The 24,868-nt window shown below is 35.2% G+C and overlaps 1 protein-coding gene across 6 annotated transcripts in view; it reads left to right on the top strand.

Annotated features, from left to right (window-relative positions):
• TBCK (TBC1 domain containing kinase) overlaps positions 1-24,868 on the top strand; it is a 288,134-nt gene that overhangs the window by 249,026 nt on the left and 14,240 nt on the right. For all 6 annotated transcript variants that reach the window (XM_037830400.1, XM_037830399.1, XM_037830401.1 and 3 more), the window contains exon 25: positions 8,641-8,800. In XM_037830400.1, the coding sequence (XP_037686328.1) occupies positions 8,641-8,800 (160 nt within the window). The remainder of the gene's footprint in view (positions 1-8,640; positions 8,801-24,868) is intronic.

Raw genomic sequence — 24,868 nt, 5'->3', positions numbered from 1 at the left:
CTGTCTAACACATCTTTGCATCTTTATGTGTGTGAACTTTTTATTTTCCTAAATTGTGCTTTCAGGAGACTAAATGTCTAAGATTGTCTTTATTCCCATCATTTTACTTCTGTAAAACAATTGGAATGAGTTTATAAAAGGAAGGGAGGCAACCTTATCTTTAGGCAAAATAAGATACTGTCTACTGATATACATAAGTGTAAAGGACAACCTTACCACCCCCCAAAATCCTTCCATGTCCGATGTCTAAAATTCTACTGTTAAAGCTTTAGTCCTTGAGTGTGTGATACTACTATTCCCTGTTGAGAGGAAGTATTTTATTCTGTTATCAGTTGTGTGTGCTTTGTGTGTGTGATTGTTGGTAAGGAAAAGCACACTAGAGAGAATTAATTCTACCCCTAGTGGGGGACAAAAAAGGAGTCCAGAAAAGGAATGCAGAAGGATGTGAAGACAAACCTCACCAACTTTACAATTAAGACATAATCACAGAAAATTAAAATACGAAGGAGCATGTCCAAATGATGTTATCTGTAAACAAATTCTTTGAAGGAATAATATTCTTATTTTGTTCAAGGTTAAGGCTGAGTTTTTTTTACAGTTTTATTTGTAAAACTTTACCTTTTGCTTTTTTTAATATCCGAAGTTAAAGAAAAGAAATTTTGAAATTAAAAAAATAATTAATTTAAGATTAATTAAAAATTGTTCATCCTTAGTGAATGTATTATTCATTTTTCTCTAGACTTAGACTTTTCCTGAATAGTTAATGTCTAAAAACTTCTCCAAAGTAATTTAGAGATACTTGTGATCAGAGCCGGATAGATAATGATAAGGAGGTTTAGTAAGATTTTGTCATCCTTTTTGGTTCTAGGTTCAAACCACCTGAGTTAAAAGGTCCATCCAGTTGTATAGCCATTTCTGAGAGGACCTTGTTTAATGTGGGGGTATATGGTATCCTCCTACTGCTGAGGAATTTTTCCACTATCTGAATTAATAGCTGTGAGAGGAACAATAGCTATGGAAGAGCTCCTGTTTGCTCTGAGATCCATCCCTAGCCCCAGTTCCTAGGGTGCCACACAGACTTATGCAGTCAGCCAGTCAGTCCTATTTGAGGACCTGCTTTGCCAGGCAGTGGGGATACACAGTTAAATCACAGCCTCTGTCCACCAGGAGCTCATGGTTTTGTGAATAAGACAGACACATTAAATAGATAATTTCAATACAATGTGAAATGGTCTATGTCTGAGACATACCCAAAATGCCAGGGAATTAAAAGGTAGGCACCTAAACCAGATGATGCATAATGGTTCTTAAAAAACAAGAAGTTAGCCCAGCAAAAAGAGAGGGAGGGCATTTAGACTCAAGAAATATACTGTATAGGGCACAGAGCAGTGTGAGAGGACATATTCAGGGAATTACAAATATGTTGGCTGGAATACAGGAGAGTGATGGGAAATGAGACTAGAGTAGGCAAAGGCAACTTCATGGAGAATGTTGCATAATATGCAAAGCAGTTGGGGGTTTGCTCCAAAAGCTGTGGGGAATTACTAAAGAATTTTAATCAGATAAGTAGCATGCTCAGATTTGTATTTCAGAGAGATTACTTTGATGTAGCATGCTGGCTAGATGAATGGAGAGATGATGCAGGCAAAACTAGAGGGATGGACTCACCCAGAAATTTCAGATGCATGAATATATCTTCACATTTGCAGTCACAAAGAACAAGTTCTCTATAGCTTTGCCCTAAAACCAGTTCTACTGGGCCCTTTGGGTTGGTACCTGCGCTGGAGAAAACCCAGAGAAATTACTTTTGCTGCTGTTTTGCTTTTCTCAGTGTGTGCTGGCAAAAGGGGACTCTGTATTGTGACACTTGCAAGTCTTGGTAGGTAGTAGTGCCACTGGTACCTGGTATACAGTACACCAGAGTATACTGGTGCTGCTGACACTGGTATTTGGCACATTTCTGAAATTCATTTACTTACTGAATATGTAAGTTGCATTCTAGGCACTATATTAAACATTGTAAGAGATTCAAAAATGAAATAAATGTAGATCTTTCCTATGAATTATTTGGAGTCCTAAAGAAGAGATGTCATGTACATTAGTATTTTTTACAAGATCAAATTCTATCATGAGAGATGTACAGATACTGTGGGAAGGAAAACCATAGGAGGAAACACTTAAAAAATGGACAGTATTTGAACACTCAGAAATATGGAGAAAAGCTATGTAGGCAGAGCTCTTTAGCTCCTACGGGATCTAGGCAGAACACATACTGGAAACAGAACGTGCTTCAGTTTGGTTGGAATTAAAGTTGTGAGATCCTTTTCATGAAGGCTGAATTGAGAAATTTTGGCTTTATCTTTTAGGCAATCATTGAAAGTTTTTCAGCAGGGATGTGATAATCAGAACTTTGTTTTAAAATTTTAATCTTGTGACAATATTGTGACTAAAAGGAATTTCCAAGGGAAAAGAAGAATTAGAGAAAGTAGGAAACTACTAGAATAGTCTAAGTTCAAGGTAATGAGTGTCTAAAATAGCGAAGTGATAATGAGAATAGAGACAGGAGGATGGGATTTTTTAGAGCAGTAGAATATAGGATATTGCCACTGATGAGATGCAATGTCAAAAATGAGGTTTTAAATTAAATTGCAGGATGGTAATACCATTCAAAGAAAGCAGCAGTAGATTTGGCAAGGCAAATTATGATAACTAAAAATGTAATTTTATTTCAGTTAATGCTATTCAGTTATATATGAGGAAATGATCGGCTTAATTCCGTATATCCTTTCTGTTTTGAATATATTAAAGGTATATCAGTTTGGATCAAAGATATGTGACACCAATTATAATTAGTCAACGTAGCAAACAAGCGAACCAACAAAAAAGTCTGTATACCTTCATGAGAGATCTGATGACCTACTGGTTTGCTTTGTCTATAGAGGTAGATGTCACTAAATGTGGTGGTACACAAAGGTACTGTGCTCTTTTAGGATTACAGAAACAAGTGTTCCAGTTTGCTAAAGCTGCTGAAATGCAATATACCAGAAATAGATTGGCTTTTTCAGTGGGGCTTTATTAGAAATTTACAGTTCTAAGGTCATGCAAATGTCCAAATTAAAGCATCAAGAGGTAGATAACTTCTCTGAGGAAAGGCTGATGGCATCTAGGGTTCTTCTGTCACATGGGAAGGCACATGGCTGGCTTTGCTGAACCTTCTCTCCCAGGTTTAGCTTCTGGTTTTTCAGTGGCTTTCTCCAAAATGTCTCTGGGCTTCTGTCTCGGCTCCTGTGGGTCCGTGCTTGCTTCTCCCAGGGGCAAACTCTGGATTACATATCTTAGTTTCTCTCCAAAATGTCTCTCTCAGCTTCTCTCTCTCTTTTTTTTTTTAGCCTGTTGGAATTAATTTATTTTGTAAAAGAGAATAACATTTGCATTTTTTGATTAGTAAATTTTCATTTGCATTCTTTGAATTAAGTCAAAGGAGTCATAATTCTGTAGTCTTTCAGCATCAGACAACCCCCAGACATGAGGAAATTCGGAATGTGTTTAAATGATCATCTCAGCTTCTCTTTGAGTGCCTTAGTCTGTGTTGGCTCTGAGCTCTCTCTCTCTCCTTGAGCTCTCTTAAGGACTCCAGTAAATTAATTAAGACCCACCTTGAGGGTCACATCTCCATGGAGATAATCTAATCAAAAGGTCCCACCCACAATTGGGTGGGTCTCATCTCCATGGAAACAACCTAATCAAAAAGATCTTACCCATAATAAGTCTGCCCCCACAAGAGTGGATTAAAAGAACATAGTCTTTTATGGGGTACATAACAGATTCAAACCAGCACAATGAGATTGTTTCTTTGTTGAATTTTGAGCTGTCAAATATTTAAAAGGTATTTAGAAATAAATCTTTTTGTAATTTGGAATACGAATATTTACCCAAATACCTATCTCATTTTTAGAACTTATTTTTTTTCCTATCTGCTTAATTCAAGTAAGACATACTTATTTGCAATATTGTTATGATGTGTGCTACCTTCTAGGTTTCTAAGAAAGATTTCCCTGTGTTCATAACTACGTCAACATATGAACACAGGGAAATCTTTCTTAGAAACCTAGAAGATAGCACACATCATCCCTACCTGTTAATACTGTTCGGATAGTCTAACTCTTTTGTCACAAGCAATTTATAGCACTTTTTCTCATCTATTTGTACATTTGGCCACCAGATTTTGGTTAATGTGAAAATTTATCTTTTCTGTAATTCTCACTTGAGAACTTTTTGGTAATGTCTGCCACATGGAATTTTGAGCTGAATGGTAAGTTTGGGGGCAAGAGTATGGCTTGCTGCAAGATGTGGTAAGATGTTTAGCATAAGGTCACAAGGAACCAAAGAAAAATCATATCATTACTGGAATACATTGCAGAGTGCGGTCAGGATAGTAAACAGCTCTGTTCAAACACTTGGCCAACTGACTGCTACAATAAGTGGATGCTTTTATGCTTTTATAGCTATTATTAATGGTAGAGATTTTATTTCTATTACTGCTGACTTCTTCAATTGTGTTTTTTCTTTTAATTCCTTAAAGTGTCTCATCAAAAATCCTAATATAGGAAATGTCTTATTAACACTGGAAGATTAAAATTGGTGCTTATATGTGCCATTGCCTCTCTTACCAAAACCAAACTGAAAATCATGGGGACATTGTTGGGATTACACTATTGAGGTTTATTGGGATTGGGGGTAGTTTGCAGCTGTGGGTTTTTAAGTTCCTAGTTTGTAAATAGCATAGTGTCTAATTGTTGGATACTACCTTCAGAATAGAATCTCTTTCAGAATAGAATCTCTTTAGGTATAGATAATTTTAACCCCATATATGTGTTTATGCTGACAGGAAGTGACTTTTAAAATGTAAAGGTGAATACAGAGAATTCAGATGTTTATATAGAATATAAGGAAATCCATGAGTGGCAGTCATAATCTTAGAATATGTATAGTTGTGTGTTCATTTCTAACACTACCTTACCATACAAACCTGTACATACTTGTCTTCCACTGAAATACAATGAAATAAAACCTAAGTCCTTAGGGCATAGAGAAAGTGTTTTCTCAGTACATGCTCTATCATTTTGCTCTCCTTCTCAGATTTAGCCCAGGATTGATCACAGTTGACCTTGGTCACTCAGTATCACTATTTATCAGTAAGTGTCTTGTTTCACTCAATTACCATTCTTCCAATTAACACAAAATATACAGTAATCTGTTCTTTGCTCATTTTTCAAATACCTAGTATTTCATTGTGTTTGTGAAGGGCTCAGAAGGTGAAATAAGTATTCAAATGCCTATCTTTACAGTATAATCTGACAGCCTCTCAGATGTTTAGAAATTGACCAAAGAAGTTCTACTTCATCTTATGATGTTTGTGTCACATGAGAATTTGTATTGTAGACAGTGAACCTTAAATAATCACCAAAGAAATAAGATCCTTAAATAACCAAAACTGTCTGCATTGTCCAATCTATTTAAACAAAAGAGAATGTTTATTGTAAATATATTAATACGTAACTAGGCCAGTTTCATTCTTTCTCAACCATTTGCCAGTAATGCAGTTAAGGATAGATTTGGAGGTTTGACCACCCTGTCTACAAACATTCGTGCTTAATGGGCTATTTTTAAGACAAGAGTGTTTTTGGATGTTTTCCAGGACTTTTTGATTGAACCTAGACTAAGAATTGGGGAAGAGTAGTTTAAGGCTTTGTTTCTTTTGTGCCTCATCTTCTGAAGTGTCAAAATTGCCTGAAAAAGATTTGGAATAGTTTTACACTTTGGATAACTTTGCTCTTCCTCAAAACACTGTTGCCATCCTATTTTGTCAAGCATTTTAACATTTAAACATGAGTATTTTTTTAACATTAAACCATGGATCACAACCCAAAGAAAATTCTAGGATAAGTTTGTATGCTTTAGTGACTAAAAAGCAGGTTAGACTAAAATCTTCTATAAAATCATAAAATAAATGCATGATACTGAACTCACAAAATCACTCAGATGCTTATCTATGATTTTGGCTACAAATATGGATGTTTGTTATTTGGATACAGATATGTAGTTTTTTAAACCTAATATTCACGGATTTTGTCTTGTAAAATAAAAATTTTTACTTCAAGAGTCAAAGACTTCTAATTTTCTAAATATATTTGGCTAAAAAAATTGTAGGAAGCACTCAAATGTAACTTTATATCATTACAGTCTGATCATTGTCTTTATGTCTTTTATTTCTGATTTTCAAGAGAGAGAATCTGATCGACTCAGCCTGCGTCAGCTATCCACCTCACGCTCACCTCCCCACTATCCAGTCAGCCATGGTTGTGGCGGGCTCATCTAACACCAACGTGACAGTGTAGGCTCACCCCTTTCATCAGGGGCAGTGGTTAAAGCCTCTTCCAACAAGAAATGGGAGTTGGGCAGGCAACTCACACATGTCTGCTCATAGCATTTGAGTAGGGTAAATTTGTATTGCTTTTTGTATTGCACTAGAAAGAAAAGATGTGAACAGTTGATAGGAGCTATTTGATGAACACAGAAACTCCCTCTGGCAGCTGATTCAGACCTGACAGATAGTTACATTTGCCGAGAATATTTGAGTTGTTAGGTCCTTAGTTTGCAGTGTCAAAAATGTTCTTTTTGAGTATATCTTTACTGAAAATAAAAGTGTATAGCAGAGTAATTATGTTCTGAGGGCAGAGTCATTGTTATTCATGAAAACTATGGTTGAGAACAGTGAATAATTGTAAACATTTGAGAAACTAGTATTGATGAAATCAAGGGGTGATCTGCCCATGATCATTAATTCTCTGCCCATTCTAGGAGATTCTAACTAAACGTCCACTGTGATGCTAATGTTGATTCTGTCTTTCTTTTTGCTTGCCGGAAGTTTTTTATGGTCTTTTCCCTCATTATTAATTCCACATGCTTCTCTTTAAAGAAAAAAAATGATGAAACAGCAGCTGACTAGAAATTTTAAAATGTAAAATGTGTGGTCAATCTCCAGAGTCATTCTTGAGAACAGAAGCATTGAATTTCTCCTCTCTCTATTAAAGAGAAAGACAGAAATGAAGAGAAGTAGTATTCTAAAAGAAGGTAAAACTCTGGGGCAAGAGAGAAACTTTCAAGTCAATATATAATTATAATTTTTCTCCTTCTGCAGGGATGGCTGATGAGTTTTGGGGGCAAATATTAATGGCTGGTACCATAACTTTTTAAAATTCTATGACTTTTCCATTTTTTAAAGAACATACCTAAAGAACGAAAGTGGAAGTTTAACAGAAAATGCTGCTGTAAAAGCATAAGCATCCTTTCTTGGTCATCATTTATGATTGCTAAAGAAGGGAAGAGATATTGCTTGGACTTCTTTCTCCACATTGCTGCCAAAGTACTAATCTGCTTTATAAACTTTCTTGACTTCTATTGCTCTTACGGCAAAGACCAATTTCTTCAACATGGTTCACAAGGCCTGCATGATCTGGCCTTCGTGACCATTTCCAGAAGCATCTTACCACATGCTCCTCCTTGCACTCTAAATTCCACTGGCACTGGCCTTCCTTCATTTATCCCAATTGGTCATGTGCCTCCACACTACAAGTCATTTCTTCCTTACCCCAGCCTGCCCACCTCCATTCCATCCCTTTTTCTAATTAACTTCTATTAATTCTTCAAATTTTAACTCAGACATCTCTTTCTCAGGGAAAACCTTTCTTGTCCTCCCCAAATTGACATATCCCATCAAATACATCATGCATATTTCTTTCAGAGCAGTTTTCACAATTGTTATTTTACTTATGTTTGAAGAATTATTTGATTAATGAATAATGTTTAAGAATTTCTTCCTCTCTGGACTCTATGTAAAAAATCATCTTTTCATTCCTTTAGTTGTACTTTTTAATTACTTTCTGAGCCATAGGTTTTTTCCTTAAAATTGTATGCTATTTCTAAATTTTTTAAGCTAATGGATGCTTTTAATTCCTAAGTCAAATGTAATAGTCAATAAGACTATTAGAACTTTTCTAAAGTAAAAGTACAGTAAGAAAAGTCACCCCCTTCTGAGAACAGAAAATTAGAATAATGGAAATGTCAGCTAAGTTAACTAGAGAAATAATCTTACAACAAAGTGCTTCCAACCAATGCTAATGACTTAACAATCCTGAATAGAATCCCATTTAGCAGTTGCTTACCCAAAGTGGATAGATTTCTGCAGTGTCCAGTTAGACCTGAGACTATCCGCATGCCTGTATCATTTTCAGAACTTTAAAATAGTAACAATAATAGAAATGAACTGAAAGACATGGGTATTGCAAAACCCATGTAATTACTGTTGCTTTGCTGCATTTAATCTCTTTCATATTTAATAAGGAAGATCTTCTTTACATCTTTGATTAATCTTTTTCCATTCTCTTTTCCTCTCCATTTTCACAATTTGTTTTCTTTTTCTTTGAGATGCTGTTCTTTGTTTAGATAAAATACTAATGTACTGGAGCATGGAAAATGTTGGGTAGTGCTGTCTTCTGGAAAGCAGTTACCTCTGTGTGTTTTACTCACACACTCGAGTCTGTACACAAATAAATATTTTCCTTAAAAGTTTCTTTGCAGTTTTATTCGGGGCCACATTTCAGGCAGTGTCAACATTCCATTCAGCACAGCATTCACTGCAGAAGGGGAGCTTACCCAGGGCCCTTGTACTTCTATGCTCCAGAGCTTCAAAGGGAAGGTCATTGTCATCGTGGGACATGTGGCAAAACATACAGCTGAGGTAAGTGTGCTCAAAAATGTCGTGGATGTATGATGAGTTATTTACCTGCCTCCTGTATAGGTTGTCTAAAAGTATATTTCATTTCCTCAGGAATTGTTCACAAATGAAATGAGCTTTGAAGATCTGCCTATATTTGTACATAGAATGTTTGTCTGCCTTTTCCCAGTACAAAAAGCCAAGTTTTTTCCCCCTCAGTGTTCAACATCAAGAACAACAGTAGACTTAGAAAACCCCAAATGATAATATAAGGCTTTTTCCTAACTACTTCCTAAAATACAAAGAAATGACTTGAATTACCTCCATTGGGGGAAAAAAAAAAACAACTCTCAGCTGGTTTTAGTGGGTCTTGAATGGAGGCTCTGAAAGCTAGTAATGATGGAATTTGTTGGATTGGAGGGTTTTGTATACCATACACTCAAAGCTTTTTGATGATAGGGAATTCAGAAAGGATATCAACTTTCAGGTATGAGGAGTATATGAAATAACAAAATAGCCAGCCCTGGCTGTTTTCTAAACAAATTGAAAAATTTTAAAACAAAAAGTAACACATGGAAACCAAAAACATCACTTTTATTTTTTATAAAAGACAAGTTGGAGAATATAGCTTAGTATGAAAGCCAAATGGACTTCCTAGCAGAAACCCCAGAATTAGGCAGAGAGCATAACTAAGTGGATGGACAGGTCCTTCCTCATAAGAGGAGGAAGAACCTGCTCCTGGAAGGGTAGCAGAGGTAGCTTGCTGCCTCCAGACAGCTTGTTTCTGAGGAAGAAGAATAAACCACGCACCTTCCAGGTGTATGGTAAATAAAAAGACAAAAAGGAAGGTCAGGAATACACTTAGAAAAATTTCCTCATCAAGGAAATATAGGAACGGAGATAAAATATTCCCTTCTAAAGTACACATTCCCTTGTGTCTTTATAAACTGAACAATTCAGAAATGTGGTCACTGAAAATGTAGTTAGATGAGAAAGACTTTTGGTCATGGCCATTTTTAGCATCCAGCAGTCCTTGTCTCAGAAGTACAAGGCTCACAGTTACATTGTCTTTTGACACCAAATGAAGTATAACCTTGTGATAAAGCTTCTCTGACCACAATGGAATGAAGCTAGAAAACAGTAACAGAAGAAAAAGGGGAAATTAAAAAAAATATACGTGGAAATTAAACAGTACAGTCTTTAACAGCCAATGGGTTAAAGAAGAAATTACGAGGGTAATTAGAAAATGCTTAGAGGTGAATGAAAACAAAGACACAAAATACCAAAACTTAGAGGATGCAGCAAAGACAGTGCTCAGAGGGAAAGTTATAACTATGAATGTCTGTATTAATGAAGAAGATCTCAATTTAATAACCTAAGTTTACATCTGAGGAACTAGAAAAAGAAGAGCAAAGAAAACCCAGTGTTACCAGAAGAAAGGAAATAATTAAGTTTACAGCATAGGTAAATGAAATAGAGAACAGAAAAACAGTACAGAGATGGGAATATAAAATGGTTCAGCTACTGTGGAAGACAGTTTGGCTGTTCCTCAGGAAACAAAGTATAGAGCTACCATATGACCTGACAATTCCACTACTAGGTACATACCCTGAAAAACTGAAAGGCAGAACTCAAAACAGATATTTGTACACCAGTGTTTTTATCATCATTATTCACAATTGCCAAAAGATAGAAGCAACCCAAGTGTCCATCACCCAGTGAATGGATAAACAAAATGTGGTATATACATACAATGGAATATTATTCATCTGTGAAAAGGAATGAAGTCCTGGTGCATGTGGCAACATGGATGGACCTTGAGGACATTATGTTGAGTGAAATAAGCCAGACACAAAAGGAACAATACTGTATGATTTCACTGATATGAACTAATTATAATAAGCAAACTCATAGAGATAGAATCTAGAATATAGGTTACCAGGGGATAGATTGGGGTTAGAGAATGAGGCATTGATGATTAATTTGTAATTTGTAAAGGTTTGTAAATGGTTGGTGATGATGGGAGCACATAATTGTGAGTGTAATTAACAGCACTGAATTACATAGGTGAGTGTGGGTAAAGGGGAAACTTTGGGTCTTGTATGTTAGTAGAATACAAATTAAAAGATAAAGACATAGGACTGTGTAACAGTGAACCCTATTATGGACGAGGCATTATAATTAATAGTACAAAGTAAAGAATGTTCTTTCATGATTATAACAAATGTATGGCACTACTACAAGGTGTTAATAATAGGGTGGTATATTGTGAAAAATACACCTAATGTAAACTATGGATGATAGTTAAATAGTACTATTTTAATAATTTTTTGTCCATTGTAACAAAGGTAACTACTGTTTTAAAAAGATAGTACAGTTACTAAAAAGTGCTATAATCATTTGTAACAAATATTCCACACCAGTGTAAGGTGTTGGTGGTGGGGTGGTATATGGGAATCCTGTAATTTATATGATTGGTCTGTAAACTCACAACTTCTCTAATAAAAAAGTTAAGAAAAAACAACAGAGAGAATAAACAAAACAAAAATTGGTTCATTGAGTAAAATCAATAAAATTGACAAACCTTTAGCAAGACTGACAAAGAAAAAAAGAGAAAATATGCAAATATCCAAACTGAAACCAGAAAGGAAAATAGTGATATCACTACTGACCATACAGAAATTTGAAGGATTGTAATATTATGAATAATTGTATGCCAACAAACTAGATAATCTAGAAGAAATGGAATAATTCTTAGAAATACACCACATACCCAAACTGACTCAAGAAGAAATAGAAAACATCAACAAACCTATAACAAATACAAAAATTGAAGCAATCATCAGAATCCTTCCACCAAAGAAAAGACCAGGACCAGATGGCTTCATTGGCAAATTCTATCAAGCATTTAAAGAAGAATTAATCCTAATCGTTTTCAAGCTCTTCCAAGGAATTCAAGAGGAGGGAACAATTCCTAATTCATTATATGAGGCCAGCATTACTCTGATACCAAAGCCTGGTTAAAAACATCTGACGAAAAGAAAATTACAGACACATTTCCCTTGTGAGTATAGATGCAAAAATCCTCAAGAAAATACTAACAAACTGAATCCAGCCACATATTAAAAAGATTATACACCATGAGCAGTGGGACTCATCCCAGGAATGCAAGATGGTTCAACATACAAAAATCAATCAATGTAATACATAAATAGAATGAAGAAAATAAAAACACATTTCTCTCAACAGATGCAGAGAAGGCATTTGACAAAATCCAGCACCCTTTCTTGATAAAACCACTCAGAAAAGTAGAAATAGAAGGAACCTTTCTCAACATGATAAAGGCTGTTATTGAAAAATCCACAGCTAACATTATACTCAATGGTAAAAGATTTAAAGCTTTCCCACTAAGATAAGGAGCGAGACAAGGATGCCCACTTTAACCACGTCTATTCAATATTGTACTAGAAGTTCTTACCAGAGAAATTAGACAAGAAAAAGAAATAAAAGGTGTCAAAATCAAAAAGGAAGAAGAAAAACTATCTCCAGTTGCAGACTACATGATCTTATATATAGAAAATCCAAAGGAATCCACAAGAAAAATATTAGATATAGCCAAATAAATAAGTTCATCAAAGTGGCAGAGTACAAGATCAACATGCAAAAAATAATTGTATTCCTATACACTAGCAAGGAACAATTCAAAGAGAAAATTAAGAAAACAATTCCATTTATAATAGCATGTAAAAAAAATAAAATATCTAAGAATAAATTCAACCATAGATACAAAAGACTTATATATTGAAAACTACAGCACACTGCTGAAAGAAATTAAAGAAGACCTAAATAAATGGCAAGACATCCCATGTTCATGGACTGAAGAATTGATATTGTTAATATGTCAATAATACCCAAAGCAATATTCAAATTAATACAATATCAAAATTCCAGCAGACTTTCTTTTTTGCAGAATGGGAAAACTTCTCAAATTCGTAATAAACTAATGGAACTGCAAGGGGCCATGAATAGCCAAAACAATGTTGAAAAAGAAGAACAAGACTGGAAAGACTGGAGGGCTCACACTTCTTAATCACAAATTATATAACAAAGTGACAGTAATCAGAACAGTGTGGTACTAACCCAAAGATAGATAAACAGAATAGTGGAACAGAATTAAAAGTCCGGATATAAACCTACAGATCTATGGCCAGTTGATTTTTGACCAGGGTGCTAAAGACATGAAGTGGGGAAAGAATAGTCTCTTAAACAAATGGTGTTAAGAAAATGGATATTCACATGCAGAAGAATGAAGTTACACGATATACAAAAGTCAAAAAATGGATCAAGGACCTAAATATAAGATCTAAAACTGTAAAAACTTAGAAGATAACATAAGGGCAAATCTTCATGACCCAGGATTCAACAATGGATTCTTAGATATTATATCAAAGCATTAGCAACAAAAAATAAATAATTGATTTCATCAAAGTTAAAAACTTTGGTGCATTTAAGGAAATTATCAAAAAAGTTAAAAGACTACATACAAAATGGGAGAAAATAGTTTCAAACCATATATCAGATAAGGGCTTAATATTCAAAATATATAAAAGATATAAAGAACTTTTACAATTCAACAATAAAAAGACAAACATCCCAATTAAAAAATGGGCACTTGAATAGACATTTCTCCAAAAAAGTTATACAAATGGCCGATAAGCACAGTAAAAGATGTTCAGCATCATTAGCCATTAGAGAAATGCATATCTAAACCACAATGGATACCATTTAATACCCAAAAGGATGATTTTATTTAAAAAAAAAAAAAGCACAAAATAACAAATATTGGAGAGGATGCAGAGGAATTTGGAACTATAGTGCCTTGCTGGTGGGAATGTAAAATAGTGCAGCAACTGTGGAAAGCAATATGGTAGTTCCTCAAAAGTTAAATACAGAATTACCATGTGACCTGGCAATCCCACTGCTAGGTGTACATCCAAAGAGAATAAAAACATGGTTACAAACAGATACTTGTACACCAATATTTATAGCAGTATTAGTCACAATAGCCAAAGGTGGAAACATCCTATATCCATCAACAAATGAATGCAAAAGCAAAATGTGGCACATACATACAATAGAATATTCTTCAGCCGTAAGAAAGAATAAAGTTAGGAGACATAACTGCAACATGGAAGAACCTTGAAAAAATTATGCTTAGTAAAATAAGAAAGGCACATAAGAGCAAGAATTGTATGTAAGGTAAGAGATGAATAGAAAGAGCAAATCTGCAGAGATAGAAAGTAGAATAGAAATTACGAAGTGAATGGGGGGAGTGTTTGTAAAAATAGAAAAATATATTTTAAAAAAAGGAAATTGCAGAAATGATAATATTCCCAATTATTGACTGATCTTTATATGCTATGTACTGTGGTAATTACTTTACATTTATTATCTTGTTTTATTCTTCGTAACAACTCTGTGAGGGAGGCATTACTCCACATGAGAAAAACTTGGATTCAAAGTTTATATAATTTTCCTGTGTCAGAGCCATGATTGAAACACTAGTCTTTCTGACTCTATGGGCCCTAACCTTGACTCAGTAAGCTTTTGTCTGAAGGCTGCCATTTGTCTTATTTTTTAAGTAGGCTTATTCTGATAGTAGTTCTTCCTAGTGTATGAAATCAAGACCTGAAATTAACTTTTATCCTCTAAGTGCTGACAAGGCTAGGGCTCTATTTCCATAAAGCATTGACCATTGGAAGGATGGCATCTAATAAGTAGACTCTATGATTTAATTTTCTTAACTATGCCAAATGTTTTCAAAAAACCTACTCATTATGCTAATGCCCAGATTTATGTTTATTCTAATTTTACTATGATGGTCAAAACTTGTGTGAAGTCAATAGATAACTCACTTTTCCATTAAACCATCAATTAAAAAAAAAAACATTTGTCATCTGTTATGTTCAAGACTCGGTGAAATTCTGTAGTCTATCAGAGTGCTAATAAATTTAAAAGTTCAGCTTGTGAAGGAAATCTGGAGGCATGACTATTCAGATTAAGTAATAACAGTGTATGGTAATAATAGTAATAAATAAAGAGCTGTCCACATTCAGAATAAATTAGTAAATGCTTTGTTTATCAGAAACCAGATGCCATATTATTGTGAACAAAATCCTTCATGATCGTTGCTACTTGTAAGCAACAATGGCTGAACAAATTATATGCTTAATGTAATGGCATAAAAGAAATTACATTCGGTTCCTTGTCATCCTGCCTGGTCTAGTCTTAAATTCCCCTTTTGAGTGAAAACTCCAGCTAGCCCTGTCCTGAGCATATTCCCAATTAGCAATGCCTGTACCTCTACATGGTTTAAATGTAAGAACTGCCCCTAGCTTCTCCAAATAGCTCCTTGCTGCTTCTTCCCTTTTGTACTATCTGATTTACTAGCAGGGCAGGTATTCCATTTGGTTTGGATGATAAGAAGCTGCCCTCAGCTTCTCCAGACAGCCCTAGCAGCTTCTGCTCTTTGCACCGTATAGTTTGAAATTGCCAATCTCCAGTATCCATGGGAAAGCCCACCCCTCCTGTGCCAGCTTGAATGTATTATGTCCCCCAAAACACCATTATCTTTGATGCAATTTTGTGTGGGCAGACATATTAGTGTTGATTTGATTGTAATTCTTTGATTCAGTGTTTCCATGGAGATGCGACCCACCCAACTGCAGGTAATAACTGATTAGATAATTTCCATGGAGTGTGGCCCCACCCATTCAGCATGGGCCTTGATTAATTTACTAGAGCACTATATAAACTCAGACAGAAGGAGCAAGCTTGCTACAGTCAAGAGGAACACTTTGAAGAACACACAAGAGCTGAGAGAGGAGCTGCAGATGAGAGACAGGTTGAAGACAGCCGCTGAAAGCAGACTTTTGCTATGGAGAAGCAAATAGAGGACAAACGCCCCAAGAGCAACTGAGAGTGACATTTTGAGGAGCTGCAGCCTAGAGAGGAATGTCCCAGGAGAAAGCCATTTTGAAACCAGAACTGTGGAGCAGACACCAGCCATGTGCCTTCCCAGCTAACAGAAGTTTACCGGACGCCATTGGCCATCCTCCAGTGAAGGTACCTGATTGATGATGTGTTACCTTGGATACTTTATGGCCTTAAGACTGGAACTGTGTAACCAAATAAACCCCCTTTTATAAAAGCCAATCCATTTCTGGTATTTTGCATCCTGGCAGCATTAGCAAACTGGAACACCCCCCCTCTGGGTCACCTTAAAGGTTAAGATCCTAGTACCCACAAGTACTTCTTCCTCCCACTCCACCCCCCACCCCAAGGACCCTCATGGGAGCTTAGATTAGGTAAACGCAGCAGTCCCCTAGCTGCCCAGATTTTCACCTCTCCCCGTCCATGGCCTTTGATTCTTGGCTGGCTAGCTAAATGCGTTTGCACCTCATCACCCAAAGAACTTTCACATAACATCCAAAACACTCAGCTATTAATGCTTTAATCTAACATTAGGATATCAGTTTTCAGGAATAGTTTTAAATGTTTGTAGAAATGTATGTTTCATAATTATCCTCATCATAGGGCTACAGAGACCTTTAGATATTTATTTGCTTATTCTGTTGCATAGTCTTTTTGTCTTCTGTACAGAACTTACTAAATTTTTTAAAATCCACTAAATTGAATGCATCTCAATTTAAAGCATATTTATTGAAACTCTGTTATGTATCCATGGTTGTGCTTGGTGTCTTCCAATTGCCCTACTTCCTACTCCAAATTCATTCTCCACTCTTTTTCACCTTGCTCTCTGCCCCAGGAGGCTGACTGCCTTGTCTTCTGGCTTCCAGTTGTTCAGCCAATAGAGAACTCTGACAGGATTATGGGAGAGTGGGAAGTCAGGAGATTTATCACTAGCTCCTTTCCTGAAAGTTTGCTTCGAATTGACTGTGTCCCTTTACCAAAGATTAATGCTTCTGTCCAGGAGGCCTCTACACAATTCTCTCTTTCCTGCCCCTTGTCTCTTTGGCTCTAGGGGTGGCAACAGCTCTGCTAGCCCCAGGTTAGCACTATTCCTTATGGTTCTCTTACAACCCACCCACATCTTTATAAGTAAACTTTCCTCAATGTATCCCAAGGGCTTGTTGGGACCTAATTGTTACAAGGGTAATATTTAAATGCATGAATTTTTTAGTCAACCTAGGTTAGTTAACCTTGCCAAGTCACCATTTCTTCATTTATAATATGGAGATGAGAATAATCTCTATCTCATAGCATTGTTGTGAAAATTTTAGATCAGGCATGTAAAGTTTAGTGAAGAGCCTGACACTAGTCAGCACTCAATTAACACCAGCTATTAGTTTTATATTCTGGTAGTATTATTTGCATATATGTTAATTTAATAAATACTGTTTGATGATGCTGGTATAAAAGTTCTAGAGTTTGATGTGTTCAGGCTACTCCACTAACCCATCTGAGCCCTACAATTTTGGGTCAGACAGTAGTGGAGAAACTTGCATAAGAACTGTTCTGCTCAAGTCTCATCTTCTTCCTCTGTGGGTGTAAAAAACAATGATTTCCAAGTAAGTAGCAGCTTTTCTTCTGAACTGAAGTCAATGCACTGCAGCTGGCAGCTGGCAGAGTTGTATTTTGAAGATTAAGAAAGCCACAGTTGAATGCTGTGAAAAGAAAGCAGAGGTGCCAATTCTCGTCAGTACAGTTACAAATTATCATTGCAAATGTTTATGAATTTTATGCCAAATCCATATTTGGACTGTTTGCAAAACAGTAGGCACTGATTGTAATTTTTCTAGCTTTACATCATATGTTAAGTTACTAGTTAAAGGGCTAGTCTGAAAATCCACCAAATGAAAATATTAAATGAAATAGAGTATAGCTCAATCAAATAAGATAAGCTTTCAGTATTGAATTTAACAAATAGTAAAATATCATTGAACAACTCCAAGAAAGAATAAATGAATCATTTTTGTAGTATATGACAGTATTAAATTACCCATTTGACATACAAATTAGGACTTGAGCATCTTTTGTAATACAAATATGAACAAATTATACTGCAGAGACCATGTATTGAATATATTGTCTAAAATCACATAGGAAATACAGAACAGATCTGAGAAATACTACCTATTCATTTGCCTGAGTTTCTGTAATTGGAAGATATATGATACAATTTTAGTTATGTATTCATTAACTACTTTCTGTAATTACAATGTATCAGCAGTTTATTGCTATGAGATGGTTTCTTTACATTTACCACTTCATAGAATTTTTTTATTTGACCTACCTTCCGATTAAATATATCAGAAAGCCTTTAGGAATGTGCTATTTCTTTTCTAGATAAAACAATGCTTTTCCTCAGAATAGAGCACAGAAGAGCTACAAAGATATAATTTAATTATGATCCCATGTAGAGGCTTCTATGGACCAGGATTAAGTCCTGTTTAAATCTTACTTGTCAATTAATCCTTAATTCATCTTATCCTGAAAGTTAAAGAAAGCAGTGAGCTAGTTTATAAGCAAGTATATCCAGATATGCTGTGAGCAAAGTTATATTAGTATTAAGTAGAATAAGAATTAGATATCCTCAAGTCCAGTGGCGTCCTAAGTCTTTGAAATCTGTACTGCTTACTCCAAGGGTAGATCACATTTTGTGCTGTTTCTTGCTGCTATATGAATGTTTAATTTGACATGCCAAACAAATACAGATTATCTAGTGATACAGTTTAGGAGAGTTTGAAGACCTTTGTTTCAAATCTGGTGTAAAGACAAATTAAACCTTAATTATGTCACATTTAAAATGAAAAACATGGCAATGTCTCACTCTTGTCTGGTTGCAGAGTTAATCATGTTTTTAAAACTCACATGGGAAATTGTGTCTTTAGTTACTAGACGGGAATGAGATTCCCTGGGAGAAATTCCCTAGAGGAAAAACATACCTCCATGATATAATACAGGAAGTCCCATAAAAGGTACTTCCTTCAATGCTTAAGTATACTGAATCAATTCCAGAGGTCAAGTGTGCAGGTCTAAGAATTAAGCAATAACTATTCAGATCAATAGGGGGAGGCAGAGATATTTAACCATCCATATCAGTTAAATGAGCCCACAGGAAAGGACACTGTTACAGCCTTGAGCATATTGTACAGATGCAAATACTTTAAAGGAAATTTGCCATTTTGAATTTCAATATTAATCAAATGTTACTAGGGTTAAATGGTTTGTTTTGATATCCATAGAAACTACTATCCACACTACCCTACTCCCAGCCTAAGGTCTCATATACCTCAGCTAGACAAAAGTTCTCTCAGCTAGGCAAAACTCATGGTGACTTTTCAATCACCCTTTCCTAGAAATATGTTATAGTGATTAGCAAGAATAATGACTTAGTACAATAGCATTCTTCATGTATTGTTTGGTTATTTTTCCCCCTATGGGAAAACAGTGTAGATGCAACCCTAGAGATAGTGATGGATCTCAGAGTAGAAAACTGGTTAACAAAATGGGCCAGATAAAAATGAAAGATCCAATCAGTGTTTTGCTAGCTTTAGTGAATCCTTAAGGAGAAAAAAAACTGAAAGCATATATTGAAGTTCATAAAACTGAAGTCAGTGAAGCTCATAAAACTTTAAAAATAGTTATTTGCTCTCTGGATTATATTTTATGGTTATGAGACCACTACGTTTTCATCCCTCCCAGTGTATCACATTCAAATGGTTATCTAAAAAAGAAATTGAAGGAATCTTTGCTTCTCACTTTGTCTTGTCAACCCTCTGGAAAATATTATGGACAGTTCATCCTAAAGTTAAGGCTTTTTTTTTGTCATCAAAAAAAAAATATTCATTTCATAACGTAATGGCCAGTTGCACTAATGAGCCATATAGACTGTTGTTTTCCTTTCCTTAAAAGAAAACAAAGCAAAACAAACAAGCAAACAAAAACTAAAACAAGACCAAACAATAAATATTTCTAAATAACATTTGATTTGGAAACCTAGACAAGAGATGATCTTTACGGAGGAGCTCATTTTAACTTAACAGTGTGGGTGGCTGATACTTCCTATATATCCCATGGAAGAATTTAATTAAATTAAAAATGTAGCATGTTTTCAACTGATTTTCATAATAAGCGAGGCACGCCATTGCAGCTAGTTTTTAAGCAAGATGATATTTCGATTGTGTTCCTTTAAAGTCCAGTGGAAGCTAAGATCATTTGGTTTTTAGAAGTTAATCTGTTCTGTGGTAATTTGAGGCTTCTCCACCATCTCCTCCCACCCCATTACTTCCTGGATCCCTTAACCAAGCAAAACCGAGTTTTATGATACTGAGGTGATCACTGGTAGTCCTTACATTTTGCCAGTTCCTTCTCTCTTTAGCCCTGTCTCCTGCTTCTCTCTTTGCTCAAGCTCTTCCTTAAGTCCTTTGTTCACAGTCATCTGAGATTATTTTACTACAAGTATGTACTCAAAGGAGACAAATGACTCTTACACTTTAAACCAATTTAGCCTATGTGTTGTCCCTATAGTAAACTTCTCTGGACCTGGATATACCTACCTAGTTCTTCAAAGTAATATGATACTTCTAAACCACTTTGTCTGAGATCTTTTACCTGTCAGTAAATTTATTAGGCCTCTTTATAGTTGTACTTGAAGATTTAGATAAAGAAGGGGAAGTAAATATCCTTTATCAGTTCCAAATTTGCAAGGATTTCTTTCTTGAGCTCCTTGGACCTATAAGCACTAACTATGGTTAAATTTGGCTTTTTTCCTTACCTTGCCTTGCTTGTGAGCAAATGTTTTAGTCTGTGAGTTTATGTCAAATTATATATCAATTATAAGGAAACATTTTAGATACTAATGCAATTTGAACTCCGGGTGCATCATATGAGGCTTAAGAGTAACAGTGAAAACTCATACATTACTGTGCATTTGTTAAGTGATTGAAGATTACTTGCTCTGAAAGACCCATGAAGTAAAAACTGTCCTTATTCTCATAGCTTTTCACAAGTTTTCTGAAGTTAAAAGCAGTATTGGGTTGCTATGTAGGAAAGGAGACCTTAAAACATCTAATCTAGACTTTGGTTGTCTGTTTAACACTCTTACGAAAGTATTATGTGGTAAGGTACAAGCAGTTTTAGAGTGCATTTCTAATTTCCAGGAAAAACTGTCAAGTCATCATCTGAATCTGGTGATCTCTGGCACCTATATTCATGACCTAACAAAGGATAAAAGTTATCTTGTCTCAATATGTGTTATTCTGCACGCCCACCTTGCCCTCCCCTGCCCTGAATTTAATTACTCCTTAACCACAGGAATGTTTGTGGCTGAATAAGAAACTAACTATAGTTACCCTCCTACTTGACCTACAGAGATTGGAACTGGGCTGTGATCCATCAAGAACACTGTGTTTTGATACTGAGTTTTTATTGTATACATTCTTCTCAGAGCGTACTTTGTGTAATATGACCAGTGAGCTTGGGAATAATGTGAGTTTACTGTTCTCAGTTGTCTAGTGTAAACAAAGGTTGATAAATGATTATTGCTGAAATTCAGGTCCCAAATATCACAAATCAAAGGAAAATATACCACAAGGGTCATTTATGGCTCTTGATATATGATGGTATAGATGACGGAATTTTATCAGAAAAGGCTTTCCCCAATAGAAACCAGTACACAATTTTTTTTATTATTATTAGAGTAAGAACTATTTTCAAGCAGACTTTCCTGTCACATTTAAAAATGTCTTCTCCTATTTTTTAAAGTTAACTTTTCAAAAAAATTTCATGTACTCATGCCTGGGAGGAGTTGTTTGAAAGTGCAAGCTATTGTTAAACACTAATCTATAAATCTGTAGGAAGATCCTGGTTGCGGTCTTCACAAACACAAAGTCAGTGTCATAAATTCAACAATTAAATGAATTCGTATAAATGAAAACTTAACCTAGAGTCCATGCATGAGTTTAAGTATGTCTTTGAACCTACCAAAATTATATGTTGTGTTATACATTGCTATTTTTTTTTTGAGAAAAGCTCCACAGCTTTCGTCTAATTTGCAAAAGAGCATGTGACCCAGTAAACATTAAACATCATTGATATAAATCACTGCTACATCATACAAAACACAACTTGCATAACCATAAATGGTGACTTTGTATAATTTATCAACTGGCATTATAGTCATCTGTTCATTTATCTATATCTCCAACAAAACTCCAAGTTCATTGAGGACAGAGACTGTAGTAGGTTTTTGTATTCCTGGTCCCTGGCACAATGCCTTTCACATAAAAACATTCAGTAAACATTTGGTGATTGGATTAATAATGACTGCATTAATGAATGAACACATGAAAACTTGTAGTTTGTGGTAGACCACATAGTCTAATTGTAACTGATGTAAAGGGAAAGACAAGAGAAAAATACTAATATTAGGAACTAATACTAGTTGTCTTAATTCAAGACAGCAAATATTGAGTAGCTAAATAATGAAAACTATCATGAGGAAACAGATGAGAAAGACACAGTCTATGGCCTCATAGAACTTACAATCTAGTTGAGAAAATAAGACAAATATACAACTGATTGAATTTCAGATCTCTGCTGAACAGTGACTGGAGTCTCAGGCCCCATGTAGAGGATTTCCTGATGATCTTCCAAAAAGCTACCATGTGAGGCAATAGAGTACTGAGTAAAATGTTAAGTGGACAAACTAGAAGCATAGGAAAGTGGACAAACTAGAAGCAAACTAGAAGCACTTAGGAGCTATTCCAAGAGTAATCGAGGTTTAAAATGGAATAGAAACAGAGGAAAGGAAAAGAATAAATGGATCCAAGGTAAATTACAGAGAGAGTTGGCACAGCTTTGTGTGTAATTAAATGTGGCACCAAAGAAGGTTTTTAAAAAGAAATCAAAGATGATCTCCAAGTTTCCAGGTTGGGTTGTTGGGGAGTTTGCCATTAACAGAGATAGAGAAGAGAAGAAGAAAGTGGGTTTGGAAGGAATATAATGAATTTTGGGCATGTTGAGTTTGAAATGCTAATGGGGCATCAATGTAAAAATTGATTCAGGCAAGAAATCAAAGGAGAGTTAAAACGAAATATGTAGATATGGAATCCTTTCACTTATGATAAATGGTTAGAATTCAACAGTACAAAACAAAAAAAGATATAGGGTTTTTCTTTCCTATCATTAAATTTAAAAGCTGACAAATGCATTATTCCAGAAAAGAAGATAACAATTGATTGCCTCAACAATAGATTGTCAAAAAGATCTTTAAAAAAATAACTTGTATTTGCTTCAAGAAACTATATAAAACCAGTTGTCTCCAGTATAACTCTTATAAACAAGAAAAATTTGCTTTAGTTCAAGTGAATGATAGAGGAGCTAACCAATGAAAACAAGAGTTCAAAAGAAAATGGAGGAGAAAAGAAAGGAGAACACCATTTTGAAAGATGAGCAAAAAAAAAATCTGTTATTGGGATTTCAACAGAGCAAAACAATGGAGTAGAAGTTACTTTGACTTATTCTTGTGCTGAGATATCATGTGTCTTAAGGAAATTTCTCTTTCTTGCCATTGCTATTCAAAACTTATATTTGTAAAAATATTACTTTCTCTTCCTTTCTGTTAATCCTCATGATGTTTCACTATAAATACATATGAGAGTAATATAAAGAAACAGAAGAGAAATGTATAATTGCTCATGAAGATATTATCCTTTTTCACATACCTCTTAAGTGATCCACATACTGTAGAAGGGGCACTTCCCAAATCTGGGTTTCTTGCTCAGTGTTGCCAATAAAAGTCACTTTGAACAAGGCTGAGGAAGAAATGAGAGTTTATTTATGCCAGTGGGAGAACTGGGGAAGATTTCCCAAATCAGCCTCCCTGAAGTGATGTTTTTCAATTGGCTTCTATACCCATCAGAGACAAAGAGAGATATAATCATCTTAGTTAACAGGTAGCAGAGGTTTGGAGAATTTCAGTAGATTATCCTACTTCCTTCAGGATTTACATACTGTGACACCTAGGAAAGGTGCCTCACAGTCTAGGGAGATAGATGAAAGGCTTATTCATATCTGGGAGATTTGGGGAATGGATTAAAGCTTATTCAGGTCTGGTTGCAGACTACATTTACATACTGCTGCAGACTTTACATGTACATATTGCTCCTTTGTGAGACTAAGAGGTCTCATTATAGCCTGCTTCCAGCTTTGAAAGTTACATTTTAAAGCTACTTTACAATTTCCAGCCTGTTTATAGTTTTAAGATTATATTCTAAAAGTTACTGTTACAATACCACTGAAAATTGCCAAATTTAAAAAGAAAAAAAAAATTCATTGAGAAATGGCAAAAAAATAAGCCTGGAACCCAAGAGTAGAAACTGAAACTTTCATTGTCCTCTTCAAATTTTTAAATCGACTTCGGTTCCTTAAATTGTGGAAAAGAATTGAGGATATTGTCTCTCCTCTGACTGTTCTGTGGACATCTATATTAAATTTATCACTCAAGAGTATATTACCTCTATCTTTATAAACTTCATTACCTATACTTTAAAAGAAATCATTTTGTAAATACATTTTACTTCTTTCAATTCATATAAGAGTTGGGTGAAGACCCTGCTAGTAAAGGATAAAAGAAAACAGTTAGTGATTCTCACCAGAGCCGTTACAGTTTCCTCCCTTTTTGAGCTATGATCCTTTCTACCTCCTCCACTGGAAGTAAGACAGTTTAACCAATTCTCAGCATAGTGCCAGATGTTTAAAAAGTATTTGTTGAGTGAATGAATTAGTTATTCAATAGATATTGGAGCAAATACTATGTAGTAGGTACTGTTCTGGGCACTGGAGAAACAACAGTAGATAAAACCAAGTCCCTCCTTTCATGGCGCTTAAAAATACATTGGGAAAGGCAGACAATAAATAAATAAACATGTATGTAATATATCAAGTGGCTATAAATGCTAAAAGGAATAGTAAAATAGGGTGAGGGAATAGAGTGCTGGTGGTTTTTCTTTATACAGTGGTTAGGGATGCCCTTATTCTGGGTAAGATGAGATGGAAATCCACTAA

The sequence above is a fragment of the Choloepus didactylus genome, chromosome 3 (genome assembly GCF_015220235.1).
Source record: "Choloepus didactylus isolate mChoDid1 chromosome 3, mChoDid1.pri, whole genome shotgun sequence".
Classification (NCBI taxonomy): Eukaryota; Metazoa; Chordata; class Mammalia; order Pilosa; family Megalonychidae; genus Choloepus; species Choloepus didactylus.
The sequence above is the reverse complement of the archived record's forward strand: the minus strand, read 5'-3'. Positions and strand labels throughout refer to the sequence as shown.